This window comes from Tenrec ecaudatus, chromosome 12 (genome assembly GCF_050624435.1).
Source record: "Tenrec ecaudatus isolate mTenEca1 chromosome 12, mTenEca1.hap1, whole genome shotgun sequence".
In the NCBI taxonomy this organism is placed as follows: domain Eukaryota; kingdom Metazoa; phylum Chordata; class Mammalia; order Afrosoricida; family Tenrecidae; genus Tenrec; species Tenrec ecaudatus.
The window spans coordinates 12006944-12025415 of NC_134541.1; the positions used below are offsets into that span (position 1 = coordinate 12006944).

The following is an 18472-nucleotide window of genomic DNA, read 5'->3' on the forward strand; positions in this document are numbered from 1 at the left end:
GAGGACAAGCCTGCCCAGAGGCAGGGCAGCCAGGCCCCAGCTAGGGGGCACCAGCTAGGGCTGGGATGTGGTCTCTGGGGCATAGCAGGGACTCATGGGGTTCGTGCAACTCGGGGGGGGGGGGAGACAGTGGCTTAAAGAGTCACAGACAGTGATGCACGTGGACATTGTGGCCAAGGCACGTGCCATGGCCATGTGGCCCGGGGACAGTGGCGCTCCGCCAGGCACAGGTGCTCGCTAGTTGTGTTGGTCCCCGGAGATGGGTTTGCAGACTGGGTGGGCAGCGCTGCCCGGTAGCCGGCAGGGATGGGGACTGGGTGCAGGCCACTCCACCCCCCTGTCCTAGCGCCCCGACGACGCAGGGTCAGCGTCGCCCTGACTGGGTCCGGGCCGAGGGCGAGGCAGGAGCTGTGCTCTCCCCGCCCTGCGCGCAGTCCCTCCCTCCGTCCCGCCTCCTGCCCGCGTCCCTCCCTCGGCGGCAGCCCAGCCGCGCGGCGCACTGGAGCCGGCAGGGACCGGGAGGCAGAGGCGGGCTGGAGTGCTGGAGTGCCGAGGCGAGCCGGGCCGGGCCGGAACCGAAGTTTGGCCGCGGCGCGGGCGGCCGGGGCGGCCGGCCGGCTCTTGCGTCCTCGCGCGGGTCCCTTGGCCACGCGGGGGGCACGGACGCCGCGGCCCGGCCAACTCTGAAGCGGAGACGCCTCGCCGCGCCGGGAACTTGAGGTGGGAACTTCGCGCGCTGAGCCACCTAGTCGCGGCCAGGCCCCCCGCAGACCCCGTGGGACCATGACCCCAGGGCTGCTGCGGGAATCTCGAACCCCGCCGAGTAGGGAGGCCGCGGAGCAGCCGCAGGCGGTAGCGTGGAGCACGCTGGTCACGACCATGGACGTGGAGCCGGCTTCGGCGCATCGGGAGTGGACCCTGGGGTGTCAAGTGGGGGCATTCGGAGCCAAGGTGGCCGGGATGCCCCCTCCCCAGAAAAAGCGCACATCCTGGCTTCAGGCGCAGGGCAGAGTGGGGGGTGGCATGGAAGGGAGGGGAGATTCTCCAAAGGTGGGGAAGGAGGGGAATTTGGGGCACGTGTGTCACTCCCTAATTCACTCTCTCCATCACATCTGACTGGAACGTCCTGCCAGCAACTCATTCTGCCTTTATTGAGCGCCTACTGTGTGCTGGCCGCTGACCTGCAGGGACATCTCTGCTCTCTGGAGGCTTCTGTCTGCGGCAGGGGAGGTGGTGGCCCTCTCGCCCGCCCCCTCCCTGGGACTCCTTACAAAGGGACCCACCTGGGTGAATTGGAGTCTTGGGGTGGGGAAGGAAAAAGAGCTCATTCACCCTTCCTGGACTGGGCCCCAACTCAGCTGCCAAGTGCTTGGTGTCTGTTCCGACCCCTTCCACTCCTTCTTTCAGCAGACACGGCTGGGGCAGGACAGTGACCAAGGCCACGAGGTGGAGTAGGGTATGGTGGACAGCTGTCGGGCCTCTAGCGGGAAGGCCGGGTTGAGTTTCAGCCCCTCCCTGGAGGAGGCGTGCTGGGTGGGAGACCAGCCCAGCCCGCTGCAGGGTGCTCACAGACAAAGCTCACTGGACATGCAGCAGGGGCCATTGTTTGGTTCCTCTATGCTGTGCATGGGGGTGGAGACCAGAGCGGTTGGGGATGGGGGGAGGTCCTCCGGAGGCACCTGGGGAGGTGATGATGGGAGGAGCAAAGGCGGAAGACCGCTGGTTTGACCTTAATGATGCCCATGGACCACCAACCATGGGGCTACTGACAGCTGCACACACAGCTGGCATTTTCTGAAGCCCTAGCTCTATGTAAGTGCAGAGAGGGAGCCAGGGCCTGCTAAGGTGCCAAGGTCGCCCAGGTGGACAAGAAGATGGAGGCAGAGCCTAGACACCTCGGTTAAGTTCAGGGTGGCGTAGGTGCAGGGAGGGCCAAGAACTGCTCTGATTCCTAGGGGTGGGGCTGCCTTTGAGGGTCTGAATGTTGTATATGTACCCCTCAACCCCTACACACACCCACACTACACACACACACACTGGTAGTACGTTGCCAAGGGAGTTTGGCACTCAGAGAGGTGCAGGCACTATACTAGAGTGTGGGTTGGGCACCTCCCTACGCCACAGCCAGCTTTCTGGGGCAGACTGCTCTGGCCCATTCCTGCTATGGCTTTTGGAGCACTGTAGGGGAATTCACATGTGGGGAGGGAGGGGAGGTGTGTTGGGAAGGCAGACCAGCAATGGCCCCTGGGGGTGGCCTTCCCCTCCTAGACCAGCCCATTCCAGCAGAAAGTACCATGCTCTCCCCCCAGGGAGCCCTGAGTGCATTGGAAACTCCGAAGCCTGGTTCCTCCCCTGAGATTGAGGACTGAGGCTGGGGCGCCCCGGAGTCTGGATTGGGTTAGACTTGGGAGTGAGCCTCCGGTTGGGCTGCACCTTGGGATTCTCTGGGCTCTGGCATGTGGTAAGGGGAACACCCTGGGGATGGGAGAGCAGAGGGGTGATGTGGCCTGGAGGGTGAGCTGGAGGAATTCAGCCAGAACTCAGGAGAGCCCCCTACTGGGCCCCTAAAGTCTGTCTTGGGTGGCCTGTCCTGCCACCTCCCCTTTCCAAGTAGGTACAGGAGACTCAACATTTCCGGGCGTGGGGTCCACTCTTGGTTGACTCACTAAGTGCAGAAGCAGAGCCCCAGGTTGGGACTGGGTGCCGGGACTGAATGGAGAGGGAGAGGCAGGAGCGGGGACTGCCGGCCGTTTTTATCACAACAGAGCAGGCTGTGTTTGATGAACAGGAGCCGAGCATCAAGCGAATGTGCTGCAGAAGGGAGTCTGAATTGTGCCTGAGATACACACACACACACACACACACACACACAGTATGGTGACTTTGGCCTCACAGCCCCCATCCCTGCCAGCCAAGCAGACCCCAGAGACCATAGCATTGCAGGCTCCCTGCCTCAGGAGGCCCCCGTGGCTCCCCCTCACCTGCTCCTCCACCACCAGGAGGGCTGCCAGGAGGTAAGCACCGAGCAGGCTCCGGCTCCCACCCACACCTCCGGTGGAAGGCCAGCTTGCACTGTGTTGCTGCCAGCAGCAGAGCTGGGGGACCAAGGAGCGCTCAGTGTTGCTCACAGGGAGGAGACTCTGGTTCTTGTATTCATTTGGGGGGAAGAGACGGAAGAGGGAAGACCCCAACTCCTAGTAAACCACCCTGGAGGAAGCAGGCTTGAGGTCCAGCATGCTTGGACCGTGGCAAAGACAGCAAGTGGCCAAGCCAGGCTGATGCCCCACTCAGACTTAGCAGCTCTCAGACCCAGCATGCCAGGGCCTGGGCCAGGCTAATGGCTGGATCCTCTCCTGAGTCAGCCCAGCCAGGAGCCCTATCCCTGACAGATGACAGGGCCGCTGGCAGTGACAGGCAGCAGGACAAGGGGAAAGGCCAGGAGACAGCCCAGGTGCCCTGGGCTGGCGAATAGAGTTAGGGGATGACTCAGGTCAAGAGCCGTGGACCAGTGAAAGAAAACAAAGTCCAGGCGCCCAGAAAGGCAATGCTTGCCTTCTGGGAAGTTGCCTTGGAGTGGGTATGTGTTTCTCTGTGGCTACAGTGACAAATGACCACAAGGCAGCCGCTGAGCACCATGCAAGGGGTAGGGGTCTGAAGTCTGGCCTCACTAGACTGACAGGTGGTGGCAAGCCTGGGTCCCTTCCCAACCTGGGGAGAGGTGGGAGGCGGGGAGCAGAGAGTGTCTTGAGAGGTCACCTGCCTTCCTCAGCTAGTGTCCCTGCATCACTCCAGCTGCTACTTCCATCCTCCTGTCTCCTTCTCTGCCCCTGGCCCTCCTGCCTCCCTCCCCTAAAGACCCTGTGATGACAATCATCCCACTCATTGATTCCGGATACTGCCTTCATCTTCATCGCACCGGCCAAGTCCTTTCTACCGTCGGAGGTGTTCACCGGGCTTGGGGATTAGGAAAGGAGCCTTAGGTAACGGCTCGGCTGCTAACCGAAAGCTCAACAGTGTGAACCTACCTGCTACTCACTGCGAGAGCAAAAGATGCAGCCTCTGGAAAGCCCCGTGGGGCAGTTCTACGTGGATCTAGAGAGTCCCTATGAGTTCTAATCCATCAGCTTGACGGCAAGTGAGCGACATGTTTGGGTAGGGGGATGTGATCCTCTTGATGGCAGAGGTGTGTCTGGCTACCGTGTGACAGGCGAGGAAACAGGGCCCGTCCAGGTGAGTAGCTTGCCATCAGTGCCAGGTGAGAGGGCGAGCCAGCCCCAAAGCCCAGTCCCCTGGGAGGCATCCTCTTCCCACCTCCCTCTATGGAAGGAAAGGGTCCAAGCTTGCTGTCTGTCGCCGTCCTGGGACAAAACGCCTTTGTGCAGCCCTTACAGTGTAGCTGGCACAACAAACAAATGAGCTGATCCACAGCCTTGGGAGGCGGGAGCAGGGGTCACCCCAGTCCACAACACAGAGGGGAGGTCATCGGCCTCTAGGGGCACAGCTGGTAGGGTGGTGAGCTGGGCAGCCTGTTCCCCAGTGCCCACACCTGAGTCGGAGCTGGTGGCTGACTCCATCACATAAGAGCTCTTGGTCCAGAGACCATGTGGCAGCCTGGGGCTGACAGGACCCCAGGTCTAATGGCTCTCTTGCTCTTTATTTAGAAATAAAGATGGCCCCTCCCCCAAAATGGCAATTGATGGCTACTCTCCTACTCCCTTAGATTTCCTGAAGCTGATCTGTAAAAAATGGAGGCTGGAGACCCAGTTCCAAACTGGCCCCGCAGGCAGGAACCAGTGCCCCAGGGAGAATGGAAAACGCAGAGGTAACCAGGTCAGGCTCAGAGTCCCATAGAGCTGGCTTGAATCTGAATGATGTTTCTGAGAACAACTCCAGTTTTCTTGTCTATAAAATGAGGGTGTTCACAGGTGTGGCAGCCTCGGAGGAAGGGGGTGGGCTTATGGCAAAGGACAAACCGAACAGAGTCGGAGAGAACCAAGAGAGGGGCCGGGCCCCGGAAGGATATGAACTGCTGAGCTCAGTGCACTCAGTGGACCCTTTCTTGACCTTGCTGAATGTGGCCACGGGGTCTCAGCTAAGACCTGGACAGCCTCCATCCACTGCATCTGCACACCAGCCTGGGAGGTGGGCCCTGTGGCCATCCTTTGTGGGTAGGACACAGGTTCAGAGAGAGCAATTAACTCAGGAAGTGCACAGAGCATGGGTGATTCGCAGGGGGTCTTGCACCAACCACAGAGAAGTCTCGAGGGGTGGCTCCATGTGGAACCCAATCTGATTTAAATGATCGTTTACCTGTAGAAAGGTGTGAGCTGCCCGTCACAGCCTGTGAACGTCATCTTTTCCCCGAGATGAAATTGCCCTGGGAACGTAGCAGTGCTGTGGGCAGAGAAAGCAGAATTTCATTCAAATGAAAGCTCCCCCAGAGGGAAGACCCACAGAGCTTTCCAGGAGCCCCCCAAAAGGTTGAGAGGTTGGCCAGAACCAAGAGCAGCTCCTGTACTTCCAGCACCTGGAAGGGACACCCAGTCATTCTTATAACCCCACTTTCTCTCGCTCCTAAGCACTCGTACCTAGGACGCTCCCTGATACCAAGCCTCCCACCCCCACCCCCACCCCGGGATTCTGTTTGAAAAGACCTTGGGTGGAACCCTGGAGGGGGCATCTCCTCTAAGCTCATGGTGACTCCGAGGCCGGGCCCTTGTGTGAGTGCCCTTGGTTTGTTTGTGTGTTGAAGTCTCGTTTTAAACCAGGGTCCTGGTAGCCAGACCCTGCTGCACAGCACTCTTCCCAAGACCCCTCTTCTTTCTGCTCCCAGGGCTCAGTCCCCTCGACGCCCCGCCTATGCACACAGTTGCTATTGGGCCTCCAACATGCCCGGCATCCTGGTAAGTGATGCCATGTATATGCTGACGTACATGAATAGCAGGGTGCACTACACTTCTGCTGCTGTTTTTGCACTCGGCACTGCTAATTCATTGCTTGTCGCTCCGGCAGAGGGTTCTGCAGTCTGCAGCTACTCAGCCTGGCTTGTCCATTCCCCTGGGAAGACGGTGGGGGGCACCCACTCCCTAGCACCACAGACACACACACACCCTCACATACCTCCAACTCCCAGAAATCCGTCCTAAGTCAAGGGTTCGAGAGCAGACTATTTACTGTCTGAGGGCTGCCTTAAGCCCGAGTCTGGGAAATAGGCCCAGGGGTGGGGTGGAGGTGGTCACAGGACAGAGACAGCCCTCATCCCCCCTCTCCACTTTCGGATTAACAGGGGCTTTCTGAGGGAGGCTACACCCCTCCAGCAGTGGGTTTGAGAGTCAGACCATGCGGGGTTCAAATTCTGGTGCATCAGACCAAGAAAGGAGTTATTCTTGATGATGCAGGAGTCTCTAGGGGTGGGGTTGCTTCCTGGCATTTTCCAGCTCTTAGAGGTTGCCTGCACTCCTTGGGTCATGGCCCCTTCCTCTGTCTTCAGAGCCTGACCTCGGTTTCCATCATCACATGGCTCTCTCACAGGGTCCAAAGATTAAGACATGGACAACTTGGAGCGTGAGCATGTGTGTGTGTGTAAGATTCTACCCACCTCACAGAACCCCAGGGATGGTAACCTGCACTACCTTGTCGGGCCTGATCTGCTGCAGCTTCAGCCAGGAAGCAGTTGAAGTGTGGGCCAGGTATGGCCACCGCCCCTGGACAAATGCTTCTGTGTGTGGCTTCCTGCGCTTCCTCCCAGCTCCTTCAGGTCAAAGCTGCCCAGCTGGGCCAACTTGAGTTCCCCGACATCTGTTCTGGGTTGAGTGGTGCCTCCTCTCCCCCACGCTACCCCCCATACCCCCTTAAAAGACCTTGAAATCCTAACCCTATGTCCTTGAGACAGCGACCTTCTCTGGAAGTAGACTCTTTGAAGATGCGCTCAGCAAGCATGAGGTCAGACTGGGTTGGAGTAGCCCCCCCTCCCCCCGTGTCACTGGTGTCCTTACAAAGCAGGCGAGACACGGAGGAAGGTGCCCGTGTGACTACGGAGACGGACAATGGAGTGACGCATCTATGGGTCCAGGAAAGGGTTTCCCAGAACCATAGAAGCTGGACGGCATGGCCAGCCTCAATTCAGGCGCCTCCCCTCTGGGCAGAGGCGAAATATTTCTGCTTTACCTCAGCACGTTATTACAGCAGCCTATGAAACGATACATCAGCCACACACACGAGACGCCCCCGTGTTTGCTCTCTTCGCCCAACTTTGCCCACTTCCACCATCCCACAGCCGGGAAATGCTTCTGCCAGGGCGCCACCTATCTGCCGACACGGAACATGGCACCACCACAGCATCCTGGAGTGCTTCCCTCCCCCTGAACACCCTGTCCCTCACTCAGTTCTCCCTGGCTCCTGCACCCTGTGCCCGGGGCAGGCCTTTGTTTGGCGCCTTTCCAGAAAGATCCCAGCAGCGTTCAGCCTGATCTCCTCAGGCTGTCCAATCCTCTCCCCGCATAGGCAGCTACCCCTGGCCTCCCTGCCCCATGAAGAAGGAAATCCCACTAGATCCTGCCAGCCTGGCACTGTAGGACCCCAGGCCCACCCACCTTCCACCCCACCCTCCACTACCACCACCGTGGCCTTCTCTGTACTCTCTACCACCCAAGCCAATTTTCAGCATCGGGGAGAGCCCTCCTGCTGTGAACCTCCTCACCCCCAGACACCCTCTCCCTCTCCATGAGGCCCCGCCCCAAGGCCACCTCCTCCCAGAGGCCCTCCCTGACCACTCCCACCTCATCACTCTCTGTCCCTTGTTCGAGCGCCTTCACCCTGCTCCCCACAGCCTGAGATGCTCTGTGAACCTGCTTGATGACTGACTGCCTCCCTATAGAACGTCGGGTCCACGAGGACAGGGGACTCGGCCCGCCTTGTCCTCTGCCATGTGCTCTCACTAGGCACAGGGCCGACATGTGGGAAGGGTTCAAAATCCCGCAGACCCTGTGATGTTCTGTCAAGTCGACTGACTTGTGGCAACGCCACGTGCACTTCATGGGGAGTTCAAGGCTGCTGCTGGGGGAAGGAGCTCCCGGGGCCCTTCTGAAGTACCTCAGAGAGGATTTGAACCTCCCACCTGTGGGCTAGCAGCTAAGTACACTCACCATGTGCATCTAAGGGCTCGGTCATTGCTCCATCCATGAATGGAAGGTCCCTCTGGATTTCTCTTCCCCTCCCTTGCCCACTTTCTCAGCTTTCTCGTGAGTAGGCCCTCAGAAGGGGGATTATAACACTTCCATGTGCTTTAGAAGCCACTAAGCTCCTACTGCAGAGAAATTGTAAAAGACCGAGTCTTTGAATGGTTATCAAGCCAGTTGAAAGGTAGATTTGTCTCCCAGAAGCATAGGCTTCGGGCCTGTGTGGTTTGCAAACTGCCCGCCCGTTAGAGCACATGGGGCCGGGGAACAAATGTATGCCATTCCTCCCTTGGGAAATCCCAGGCGCTTCTGAGAGGGGTCCTCAACATGTTCACTGCCCCCATGTTGGAGCCCCCCATAGGAGACAGGACAGTTTTCCATATGGGATGCTGAGGCCCTATCTCACCATAGGGATGGCTGGGAGGGGAAACCAGGGGTCACTGATTGGGGAAGCTTGTGCTGCGGGGCAGAAAGACATTCTAGGCAAGAAGAGGTAATAGACCAGTGGGGATTTTGCCAGGTCCCCAAGGAGCTTAGAGAAGAAAGAAATACTCATTTCCTCTGTCACCATCCTCGCCAAGCAGAATGCCATCTTTCTCCCACTCTTGTCTTTGATGGCAGAGGGAGTATTGGCATGGAAAAGCGGTCTCACTAATGTGCAGTGCCTGGAAGGGATTCTAGCTCCAGGGACCCTGGCTGGCTTCGCTGGAGAGACGGCTTCCAGTTTGCTGTGAAAATCAACTCCTTTTTATTTCAAACACAGGTGTATCCTAGATGTATCCAAAACCCGATCTGTAGAACCGTAGATTTCTCCAAAGATTAGTGAGCGAAGTGGTGTGTGTGTGTGTGCGTGTGCTTTGTTTTTTGTTTTAAAGAATTCTTACAAAGCGCTCCTTTCAAGCGTGAAAGCATTAGTTGGGCTAACCATAAGGCCAGCAGTTTGAAACCACCGGCTGCTTTATGGGAGAAAGATGGACTTTCTGCTCCATAAAGATGTAGTCTTAGAAACCCCGGGGCAGTTCTCCTCCATCCCACCAGGTGGCTATGAGTTGGAATGGGCTCCGTGACACTGGGGTCCGGGGTGAAACCCTCCCTCTCCTGTGCCCCCCCCCCTTTGAAAACATGTCTTGCCCATGCAGAAGAGAGAGAGAGAGAGAGAGAGAGAGAGAGAGAGAGAGAGAGAGAGAGAGAGAGAGAGAGAGTCCTGCACATGTCCACAGCACAGACTGACCCTCGGGTATTGGAGATGGGTTTCCAGTTAGAATTCTGATGCACTTTGCTGGCAGCACTGGCTCCCTTTGGAGACTGGGCTAGGAGCGGGGACACTGGTTTTAAAAGGTGACATACGGGACTCTTGTTGCTTTGCTATGCATCGGCTTACTTCTGAAGAACATAAGCCAGGCATCTCAAACTCACATGGCTACAAGGTCAAATGTGCAGGAGTCGGAGTTGAGGGGATGTTAGGAAAGCGATGATAGGGAGTGGTGAGGACGGTAGTGGCTTGGCGCATGTGTGCTCCACCTAAAGGGGACAGCCATTTCTCAGCTGGTCCAAGTGCGGCCAGACTTTCAAAGGATCTTCAGGTGCAATTTGTCCATTTCAACCAAAGTATTTGTGACCCAAGTTCAGTGCATGACCTATGACTGAAATCAGACATTCCAGTCTAGCGCCCAACACTTAGCCTTGAAGGTCAGGAAGGGAGGAATCTAAACAAGGAACCTGCCCTCAGAGTCTCAGCCAGACCCTCATCAGCCTGGCCTTACCAACTGGAAACTGGTTCATGCCAAGAGCCTGTCTCTGAGTTTTTGAAGGGCTGGGTCCCAGAGGTAAGAAAGCACAGGTGCTGCCCACAGGTCGTGAGGAAGGCGTCACAGGATGCCATTTGGATGTTACTGGATGCCCCAAGGAAAGCTACCTGGAGGAGTGAGGGTGCCCATGTGCTGCGCCCGTGTCCTGAGGATCATGTTTGCTGGTACAGGAGCCAACCTGGCTCTCTTGATAATTTGGTATTCCTTTGTACTTTGCTGTATTTTATCCAGGAGGAAGTCTCTACTCCCCTGAGGAGCGTCCGTCCATCTCAGAAACTCACAGGGGCAGTTCTACCCTGTTCTATTGTGTTGCTATGAGTCAGCTTCGACTCAATGGCAGTGAGTTTGATTGGCCTTTTATTTATGAGAGGAACCCTGTGGCATCGTGACACCATGGGCTTTGATCCAAAAGGCTAACAGTTCAACACCACCAGCCACTCTAAGGGAGAAAGAGGAGGCTTTCTACTCCCGTAAACAGTTACAGTCTCAGAAACTCACAGGGGCAGTTCTGCCCTGTCCTATAGGGTCGCTGAGTCGGCATTGACTCAATGGCAGTGAACTTGGGTTTTATTTATGGCGAGTGCTGTGGGTTTTCCATTCATGAACGTGCCAGGGGCGTCTTACGATAAATCCTAGTATACTGTGGCAGGAACACACACCAGTTGCTACAGAGTGGCTTCTGAAGCTCGCATGTCTGTCAGAACAGCACGGTGCGCCAGGCTTGTCAGGGCCTGAGGTTTTAGAAGTAGGTCACCAGGCCTTTCTTCCGAGGCACCACAGGCAAATATGCCGGGCAGGGTGGTGCATGTTCGTATGTCCACAGTTCATTAAAACCTCTCAGTAATCCTGCAAAGTAGGCTTGAATACTGCCGCACTGTGCTACCTGCCTCTACGAGTTAAATAAGCAAAAACATTTCATCGATTTAAAAGAATAAGCAGCTAATAGTACAGGCACTGCATGTTGAAGGAGCCCTGGTGGCTCGTTGGCTAAGAGCTTGAACCTACTTGATGGGAGGAAGGTGTATCCATCTGTTTCCATAAAGGTTTTTGGTTTGTTTATTTATTTTAAGAAAAAAACAAGAGGGGAGGAAGGAGGGAGGGAAGGAAGGAAGGCGAGATAGAGAGAGAGAAAGGAAGAAAGAAAAAGAACCTACTGCCTGAGTCGTTTCTGAAGCCTTGGTCATCCTAGCAGACGGTTTGCTCAGTCCTATAAGGTCAGCTATGGGTCACAACTGACCCGACTGCCATGGACCTGGGGTTTGCTCCTGTTGGTTTGAAAGGACGGCCCCAGTCTTGAGGAGGCAACCCGCTGGATCTGTGTGCACTGCTGAGCGCAGTGTCCTGCTGTCAGACTGTGGAGCCTGCACTGTCAGCCAGATTCATGGGGCTCACTCCTGTCTCCCCCACAGGTCTGAGAGGGATGTGAAGACCCAAAATGACCCTCCTGCCGGGCGAGAACTCGGACTACGACTACAGTGCGCTGAGCTGCACCTCAGAACCCTCCTTGAACCCCGCCTTCTTCCAGCAGAGTCAGCCCCTCAAGGGCGCCTTCTACCGCAGGGCCCAGCGGCTCCGGCCGCAGGATGAGCCCCGCGCGAGCGGCCAGCCCCGCCGGATCATCATCAACGTGGGCGGCATCAAGTACTCGCTGCCCTGGACCACGCTGGACGACTTCCCGCTGACGCGCCTGGGCCAGCTCAAGGCCTGCACCAACTTCGACGACATCCTCAACCTGTGCGATGACTACGACGTGACCTGCAACGAGTTCTTCTTCGACCGCAACCCGGGCGCCTTCGGCACCATCCTGACCTTCCTGCGCGCCGGCAAGCTGCGGCTGCTGCGCGAGGTGTGCGCCCTGTCCTTCCAGGAGGAGCTGCTCTACTGGGGCGTCCCCGAGGACCACCTGGACGGCTGCTGCCGGCGCCGCTACCTGCAGAAGATCGAGGAGTTCGCCGAGATGGTGGGCCGGGACGACGAGGACGAGCCGCTGGACAGCGAGGACTGCGGCAGTGAGGGCCCGGCCGAGGGCGAGGGCCGGCTGGGCCACTGCATGCGGAGACTGCGCGACATGGTGGAGCGGCCGCACTCGGGGCTGCCGGGCAAGGTGTTCGCCTGCCTCTCGGTGCTCTTCGTCACCGTCACCGCCGTCAACCTGTCTGTCAGCACCTTGCCCAGCCTGAGGGAGGAGGAGGAGCAGGTAAGCGCCCACAGCCCGTGCAGCAGTTAGGGACAAGGACCCTGAGGACCGGGCAGCCAGCGTGCGCACATAGGCCCTGCTCCACATACGGGCCTGCGGGCATGTGGGCCGTCTGGGTCCCCCTGAAAACGCAACTTCCAGAGGACAATGGCCACGTCCATCTTCCTCGCTGCTGTGTCCCCAGGGTCCAGACCATGTCTGGCACAGCAGAGGGGCAGGATAGGCCGTCCTCCTGAGTCGGAGCAGTAACTACACCAACTGCCCCCAGTGCTGAGTCAGTGAATACTCCGAATACTGATACTAGCCCGCTTCACCCCCGTTGGCTCAGCAATCGCTACTCTGAGCATGCGCGTGTCCGCAGAACGCCCCCACCCCACCCACCACCCAAAGTGCCAGGAATGCTTTCAGGACTTATGCGCAGGTTCAGTAGGGTGGAACCCGCACATGCGCGAATCTGACAGTAACGAGCCAATGGGTGAATCTATTAAAAACAAAAATAAAATCTCACTGCCAGCAAGTCGATCACGACCCAGTCGACCTTGGCGGAAAGGGTAGAACTGCACCCCCGCCCCCCACCTCCTTGAGTTTCATTGGCTATGTTAACTATTTATGTCAGTAGAAAGCCTCATCGTTCTCCCTCAGGGTGGCTGGTGGTTTCGAACTGGTGACAAAGTTAGCAGCTGATCACACTCCCATGACAGATGCAGTCACGGAGGCCCAGCAGCTTGCGCAAATCCGCGTGGCTTCCGCAGAGCTACCTGGGGCCCCAGGGCCTCCTGAGGAAGGATGCGGTCAGCATACAGGGAGTTTCCTAAATATGCAAACTCCCAGCTTCTCTGAACAATGATGAGGCCAGACCCAGCCACTCTCAGTGGGACTCTAGCCCACGTGTAAGCAGTGCCCAGGTCAGCAGCCTGACTTTGAGTTGGTGGCCCCTTCCTCACACCTCGGAGTGCTGGTGGCACAGTGGTTAAGTGCTCAGCATTGTAAACCCAGCCACCCTTTGGGAGAGAGAGATGGCAGTCTGCTTCTGTCTTAATCACGCTGCCTCGGAAATGCTATCGGGCAGTTCTACTCTGTCCTCTAGGGTCCGTGAGTCCAAATGGACTCACTGGTAATGAGTCTGCAGCCCTTACACATGGGGGCTTCTGGGATCACGTTTTAAGAAAGACTGGAGGTTCTGGCAACCACAGGCATGAGTGAAATGAGCACAGACATAAATAACATGCCAGCCAGCATTCCCCGGGTTGCATTCCTGTGTGCACTGTGCTGTTGGCATTTCATGAATTCTAATTTAACTCAAGAAACACCGTGTTTCCACGTAGTCCATTATGAAGTAGCTATCGCTGTTTTATTTCTAACCCATAGAGGGTTTCGGTTATTTTCTTATGCATTGAAATATATATATATATAAACCCTTTTATTAGGACAGCAATTCAACAGTTCAGTCTTATCAAGAAGTGTTGTACAATTGCTACCACAATGCACCAAGTTTTTAAAAGGTATTACAATAAATAAAAACTGCACTCAACCAGTAAAATTAATGGTTGGTGAGAAGACTGAGTCTTGGTTTAAGAGGGCGGGCTGGAGCCAGACTGCCTGAATCCCAATCCCATGTCCAATCTCCACCCTGGTTCTGTAACTGAGGGCAACTCACCTAACCTCTCTGTGCTTCCATTTCCTCACTGGCCCCAGGGGGCAGTGAGCGATGCATTCAGTGAGTGAATGCCCGTCGGTGGCTTTGGCAGTGCCTGGCATATAGCCAGTGTGCCGCCCCTGCTCCCCACAGCGCTTTTGACTCCTGACTGGAAAGATCCATACTTGGAATTCATCTCTTCTCCGCTCTAGTATCTCTGATCCTGGTTTTATCCGCAAAGTTCTAATAAAACGTCTGTTTTATTTAACTTCGGATACTTGCCTTTTTTGTTGTTTTTTGTGAGACTCCCTGGAATTTTTCCGAAGCCCATGAAAATGATGTTCTTTCGCTTCCTTGCGAGGACCAGTGGGGTTCACGGTTCCAGTCCCTCCTTCTGCATGTACTTGAGTATCTAGTGTGTTCAAGTACCACAAGGGAAGCAAGGTGACCAGGAGTTGGAGGGGGGTGGAGGGGGGCTAGTGACAGTCACCAGAAACCTAAGGTGCAAGATGAGAGGGGTCTTGAGAGTCTCCCCAACAGTGCCCAGGACACTCAGAAGAGAGATCCAGGAAGGTTTCTCAGAGCACTAGCACTTAGTGACGTTAAAAAGTGCCACCACAGATTAACGCATACCTCCAGCTTCCAACCTCTTTCTGGGGAGAGAGATATGGCTCCAGGGGCCTTAGAACCCGGCCATCCCCCCGAACCTATACACTGCCCCAGACTAAAGCCTCTCACCCTTTCCCTCTGGGCAAAGGCCCCCTTGAACAGAAGGTTCAAAGCCACCATGAACTGTCCAGAATCCCAGGACTGTCCAGGATACTCAGACCAGAGAAACAAGTTGTCCCTGACTGAATCCACCACCATCTTTAATGAGGACATTCCTATAAGGGCCGGACTCCCAGTTTCTCCTTGAAGTCCAATGAGACAGCCTCCAGCCTTCTTTCTTGGGGGCAGTTGCCAGGCCGTGCTGGGCAGGACAGGCACAGACTCTCAGGGATGCCAACCCACTCAGCCCACCCCCAGTTTTCTTTGCTTTTCAGTTTGCAGGCCTGTCTGAACCCCAGTTCAACCCTCCCCCTTTCCTTCCCCTAGGCGCCAGGCCTGTTTTGGGTGCAGGGTGAGAGCAATGAACAGCTGGAGCCAACCACCCCACCTCGGAGGGGATGGGGCTCTAGTGCTCTGGGTGGGGCAGGCAGACAGTAAACCCAGCAGAGTTTGTTCAAAGGTGGCGAGTACTAAAAAAGGAGACTTGGGTAAGGAGAGGACCGAGAGGGGCATCTTCAACTAGAGGCTCACGACGCCTCAACAAGGGGTTGAACAAAGGCCTCGGGGAGAGAGGGGAATGATGTCAAGCTTTAGGGTGGAGCAGTCCAGCTGAGGGGCTGGGGTGCCCTGGAGTCTAGGGGAGCAGGGACGAAGCCCAGGAGGTCAGAGCAAGGGGGAGTGTAAGGAGGAAATCAGAAAGAGAGCGGCAGGGCTGGTGGGAGCCATGGATGGTGCTGGGCAGAGGATAGACAGACTCAGAGTTGGGCTCATACAGGACCCCTCTGGTTGCCATAGAGAGTGGGTGGTGCAGGGTGAGAGCTGAAGCTGAAGCTGGCCTAAGCAACTGCAAAGAGGGAATTGCCAAAAACCAAGAAGGGGACCCTCTGGGTGGTGCACGTGGCCAACACTCAGCAGCTAACAGGAAAGCTGTAGGTTTGAATCCACTCGGAGGCACATTAAAAGACCTGGTGAACTGCTTCCTTCCCCCCAGCCAACAACCACTGCCATCGAGTCAATTCCAACAGTCAACAGACCCTAAAGGGCAAAGTAGAACTGCCTCCCCCTCAGGAGTTCCAGAACCAGAACCTCTATGGAAGCAGACCGACCCGAGTTTCTCCCGCAGAGCAGCTAAGTGCTTCAGCCACTGAACCCCCCATGACCCCTTCAGAAAGATCCCTGACACTGAAAACCCTAGAAAGCACAGGGGGGACACACAAGGGCCATCAGGGGCCAGAATGGATTCACTCAACCAAAACTCGTGCTCTGAGATGGGAGGGCCAGAGGTGGGCGGGTTTGAGGTGTGGCCAGGCCCCTGGGGGACCCCGGCAGGAGTTGGAGAGAAGCCAGTGGTTGACAGTGTGGAAGTGGCACTCTGCCCCCAGGCCTGGGCGTGGTCACCCAGGGAGTGAAAGGGTCAGACGCCAGGAGGGGGACACCGCGGTGACCTCTCCCTCTCCCCCAGGGCCGGTGCTCCCGGATGTGCCACAACGTGTTCATCGTGGAGTCGGTGTGCGTGGGCTGGTTCTCCCTGGAGTTCCTCCTGCGGCTGGTCCAGGCGCCCAGCAAGTTCGCCTTCCTGCGCAGCCCTCTCACGCTTATCGACATGGTGGCCATCTTGCCCTACTATGTCACCCTGCTGGTGGACGGCACGGCCACGAGCCGCCACAAGCCGGGCACGGGCAACAGCTACCTGGACAAGGTGGGGCTGGTGCTGCGTGTGCTGCGGGCGCTGCGCATCCTGTACATGATGCGCCTGGCCCGCCACTCGCTGGGCCTGCAGACGCTGGGGCTCACGGCCCGCCGCTGCACCCGTGAGTTCGGCCTGCTGCTGCTCTTCCTGTGCGTGGCCATCGCCCTCTTCGCCCCGCTCCTCTACGTCATCGAGAACGAGATGGCCGAGAGCCCCGAGTTCACCAGCATCCCCGCCTGCTACTGGTGGGCCGTCATCACCATGACGACGGTGGGCTACGGGGACATGGTGCCCCGCAGCACACCGGGTCAGGTGGTGGCACTGAGCAGCATCCTCAGCGGCATCCTGCTCATGGCCTTCCCAGTGACCTCCATCTTCCACACCTTCTCCCGCTCCTACCTGGAGCTCAAGCAGGAGCAGGAGAGACTGATGTTCCGGAGGGCCCAGTTCCTCATCAAAACCAAGTCGCAGATCAGCACCACGTCCCAGGACAGTGACATCTTGTTTGGAAGTGCCTCCTCGGACACCCGAGACAACAACTGAACCCAGAGGGCACCACCGCCGCCAGGACACTCCCTGCCCGCCCACCCTGAGGCTTGAAGCTACGCCACCTGCGACGGGCCACGCTGCTTCCGAGGTCAGCGCTGGAACGGCTCTGACAGGCTGGCCCAGGGCGGACCCAGCCAACACTGAGGCCGTCGAGGGACCCCAGCACACGCCCACCCGCCTGCCCAGCCCCAGTGGTGCCTCCCCCGCAGAGGGATGGCCTAGTCTTTCTGCCATGTAAATAATATGCTTCTCGGAGCTGCCTGGAGAAAAATACAAGCAGCAACACCCTGTCTGCCTGTGTGTGCCTCTTTTCAATTACACAGTGGTTCTCGACCTTCCTGATGTCTCCACCCTTGAATGCAGTTCCTCATGTGGTGGTGACCCCCCAACCATAAAATCATTTCCTTGTTGCTTCATCACTGTCATTTTGCTGCTGTTACGAATCTGGTGACCCCTGTGAGAGGGTCGTTCAACCCCCAAAGGGGTCACAACCCACAGGTTGAGAACCACTGAATCAGCGCACACCAGAAAGAGCGCTCCCACTGGGTGCTCTTCAAAGAGGAAGCTCTGTTTCCCTATATGGTGCCCTGGTGATGGAGTGGTTACTCGTGGGCTGTTATACCCACAAGGTGAGCAGTTCAAACCCACCAGCAGCTCCACCAGAGAAAGATTGGGCTTTCTACTCCTGTAAAGAGTTGCAGTTTCGGAAACTCACAGGGGCAGTTCTACCCTGTCCTAGAGAGGCACTAGGAGTCAGCATCGACTCGATGGCGCCGAGTTTTCATTTTGTTTTTGAAGTTTGGGTGGTATCTTGTGGTTGGCTCCCACAAAGATGACAGCCTTGGAGCCGTTAAAGGGCAGTTCTGTTCTGTGCGGTAGGATGAGTTTGGACCGTTTTGTTTCGTGGTGCTGGAGAGTGCCACAATGGCACATGTGGCTGCTAACTGAAAGCCCACCTGAGGCACCTTAGAAGGAAGGCCTGGCGATCTGCTTCCTAAAGACCTGCCTTTGAAAAACCCGTGGCACACAGTGCTGTCTTGGCACTCATGCGCAGCCAGCCTCTACTCGACGCCAGGCGCCAGCCTCTACTCGACGGTTTTGCTCGTCCACTTCCCAGCCAGGCCAGCCTGCAGGTCCCGGAAGTGAATGTCCAGGCTGGCTGGGAGCCCATGAAGTTAAGGACCAAGGGGAAGAACAGATACTTTTAGGGAATTTGCCACTGACTACAAGATCCGTCCCACCTGGTTTCTTTTTGGATTTACCGGCCCGCCCCGCCCCACCCCGCAAGGCCATCCTTGCTCCCTGCTTTTTCTCCTCCTCTACCTGCCCCCTCCCACCATTCTCGTTTCTCCAACATTTCCTCCAAGGGACCTCCCACCCTTGAGAAGCAGCCCCAGAGACCTTCCAAGGTGGCTGACGGCAAGGCTCCGTTGTACCGATTTAAAACTGTGTGGATCTTCCACTCCACTTCCTGCGTAGTTCAAATATCGCATAAAAGGCTTTAAACCGCTGATCCAAATCTAAGTTTGAACTGAATGTGGGGTCATTGAGCCTCAGAGCATCCCCCACCACCCCAACCCCTTCTTCCTCATTCTCTCCCCTCCTCTCCCTCCTTCTCCTAAGCTCTCCCTCTCATCTCGCCCTCCC

At 56.9% G+C, this 18472-nt stretch overlaps 1 protein-coding gene across 1 annotated transcript; it reads left to right on the top strand.

The window, feature by feature from the left end:
* Positions 1-523: 523 nt before the first annotated feature.
* KCNG1 (potassium voltage-gated channel modifier subfamily G member 1) lies at positions 524-17038 on the top strand. The gene is made up of 3 exons (XM_075527741.1): positions 524-720; positions 11395-12182; positions 16049-17038. Exons 2-3 carry the CDS (start codon positions 11421-11423, stop codon positions 16817-16819), a joined length of 1533 nt encoding a protein of 510 aa, XP_075383856.1. The 5' UTR covers positions 524-720; positions 11395-11420; the 3' UTR covers positions 16820-17038.
* The last annotated feature ends 1434 nt before the right edge of the window (positions 17039-18472 follow it).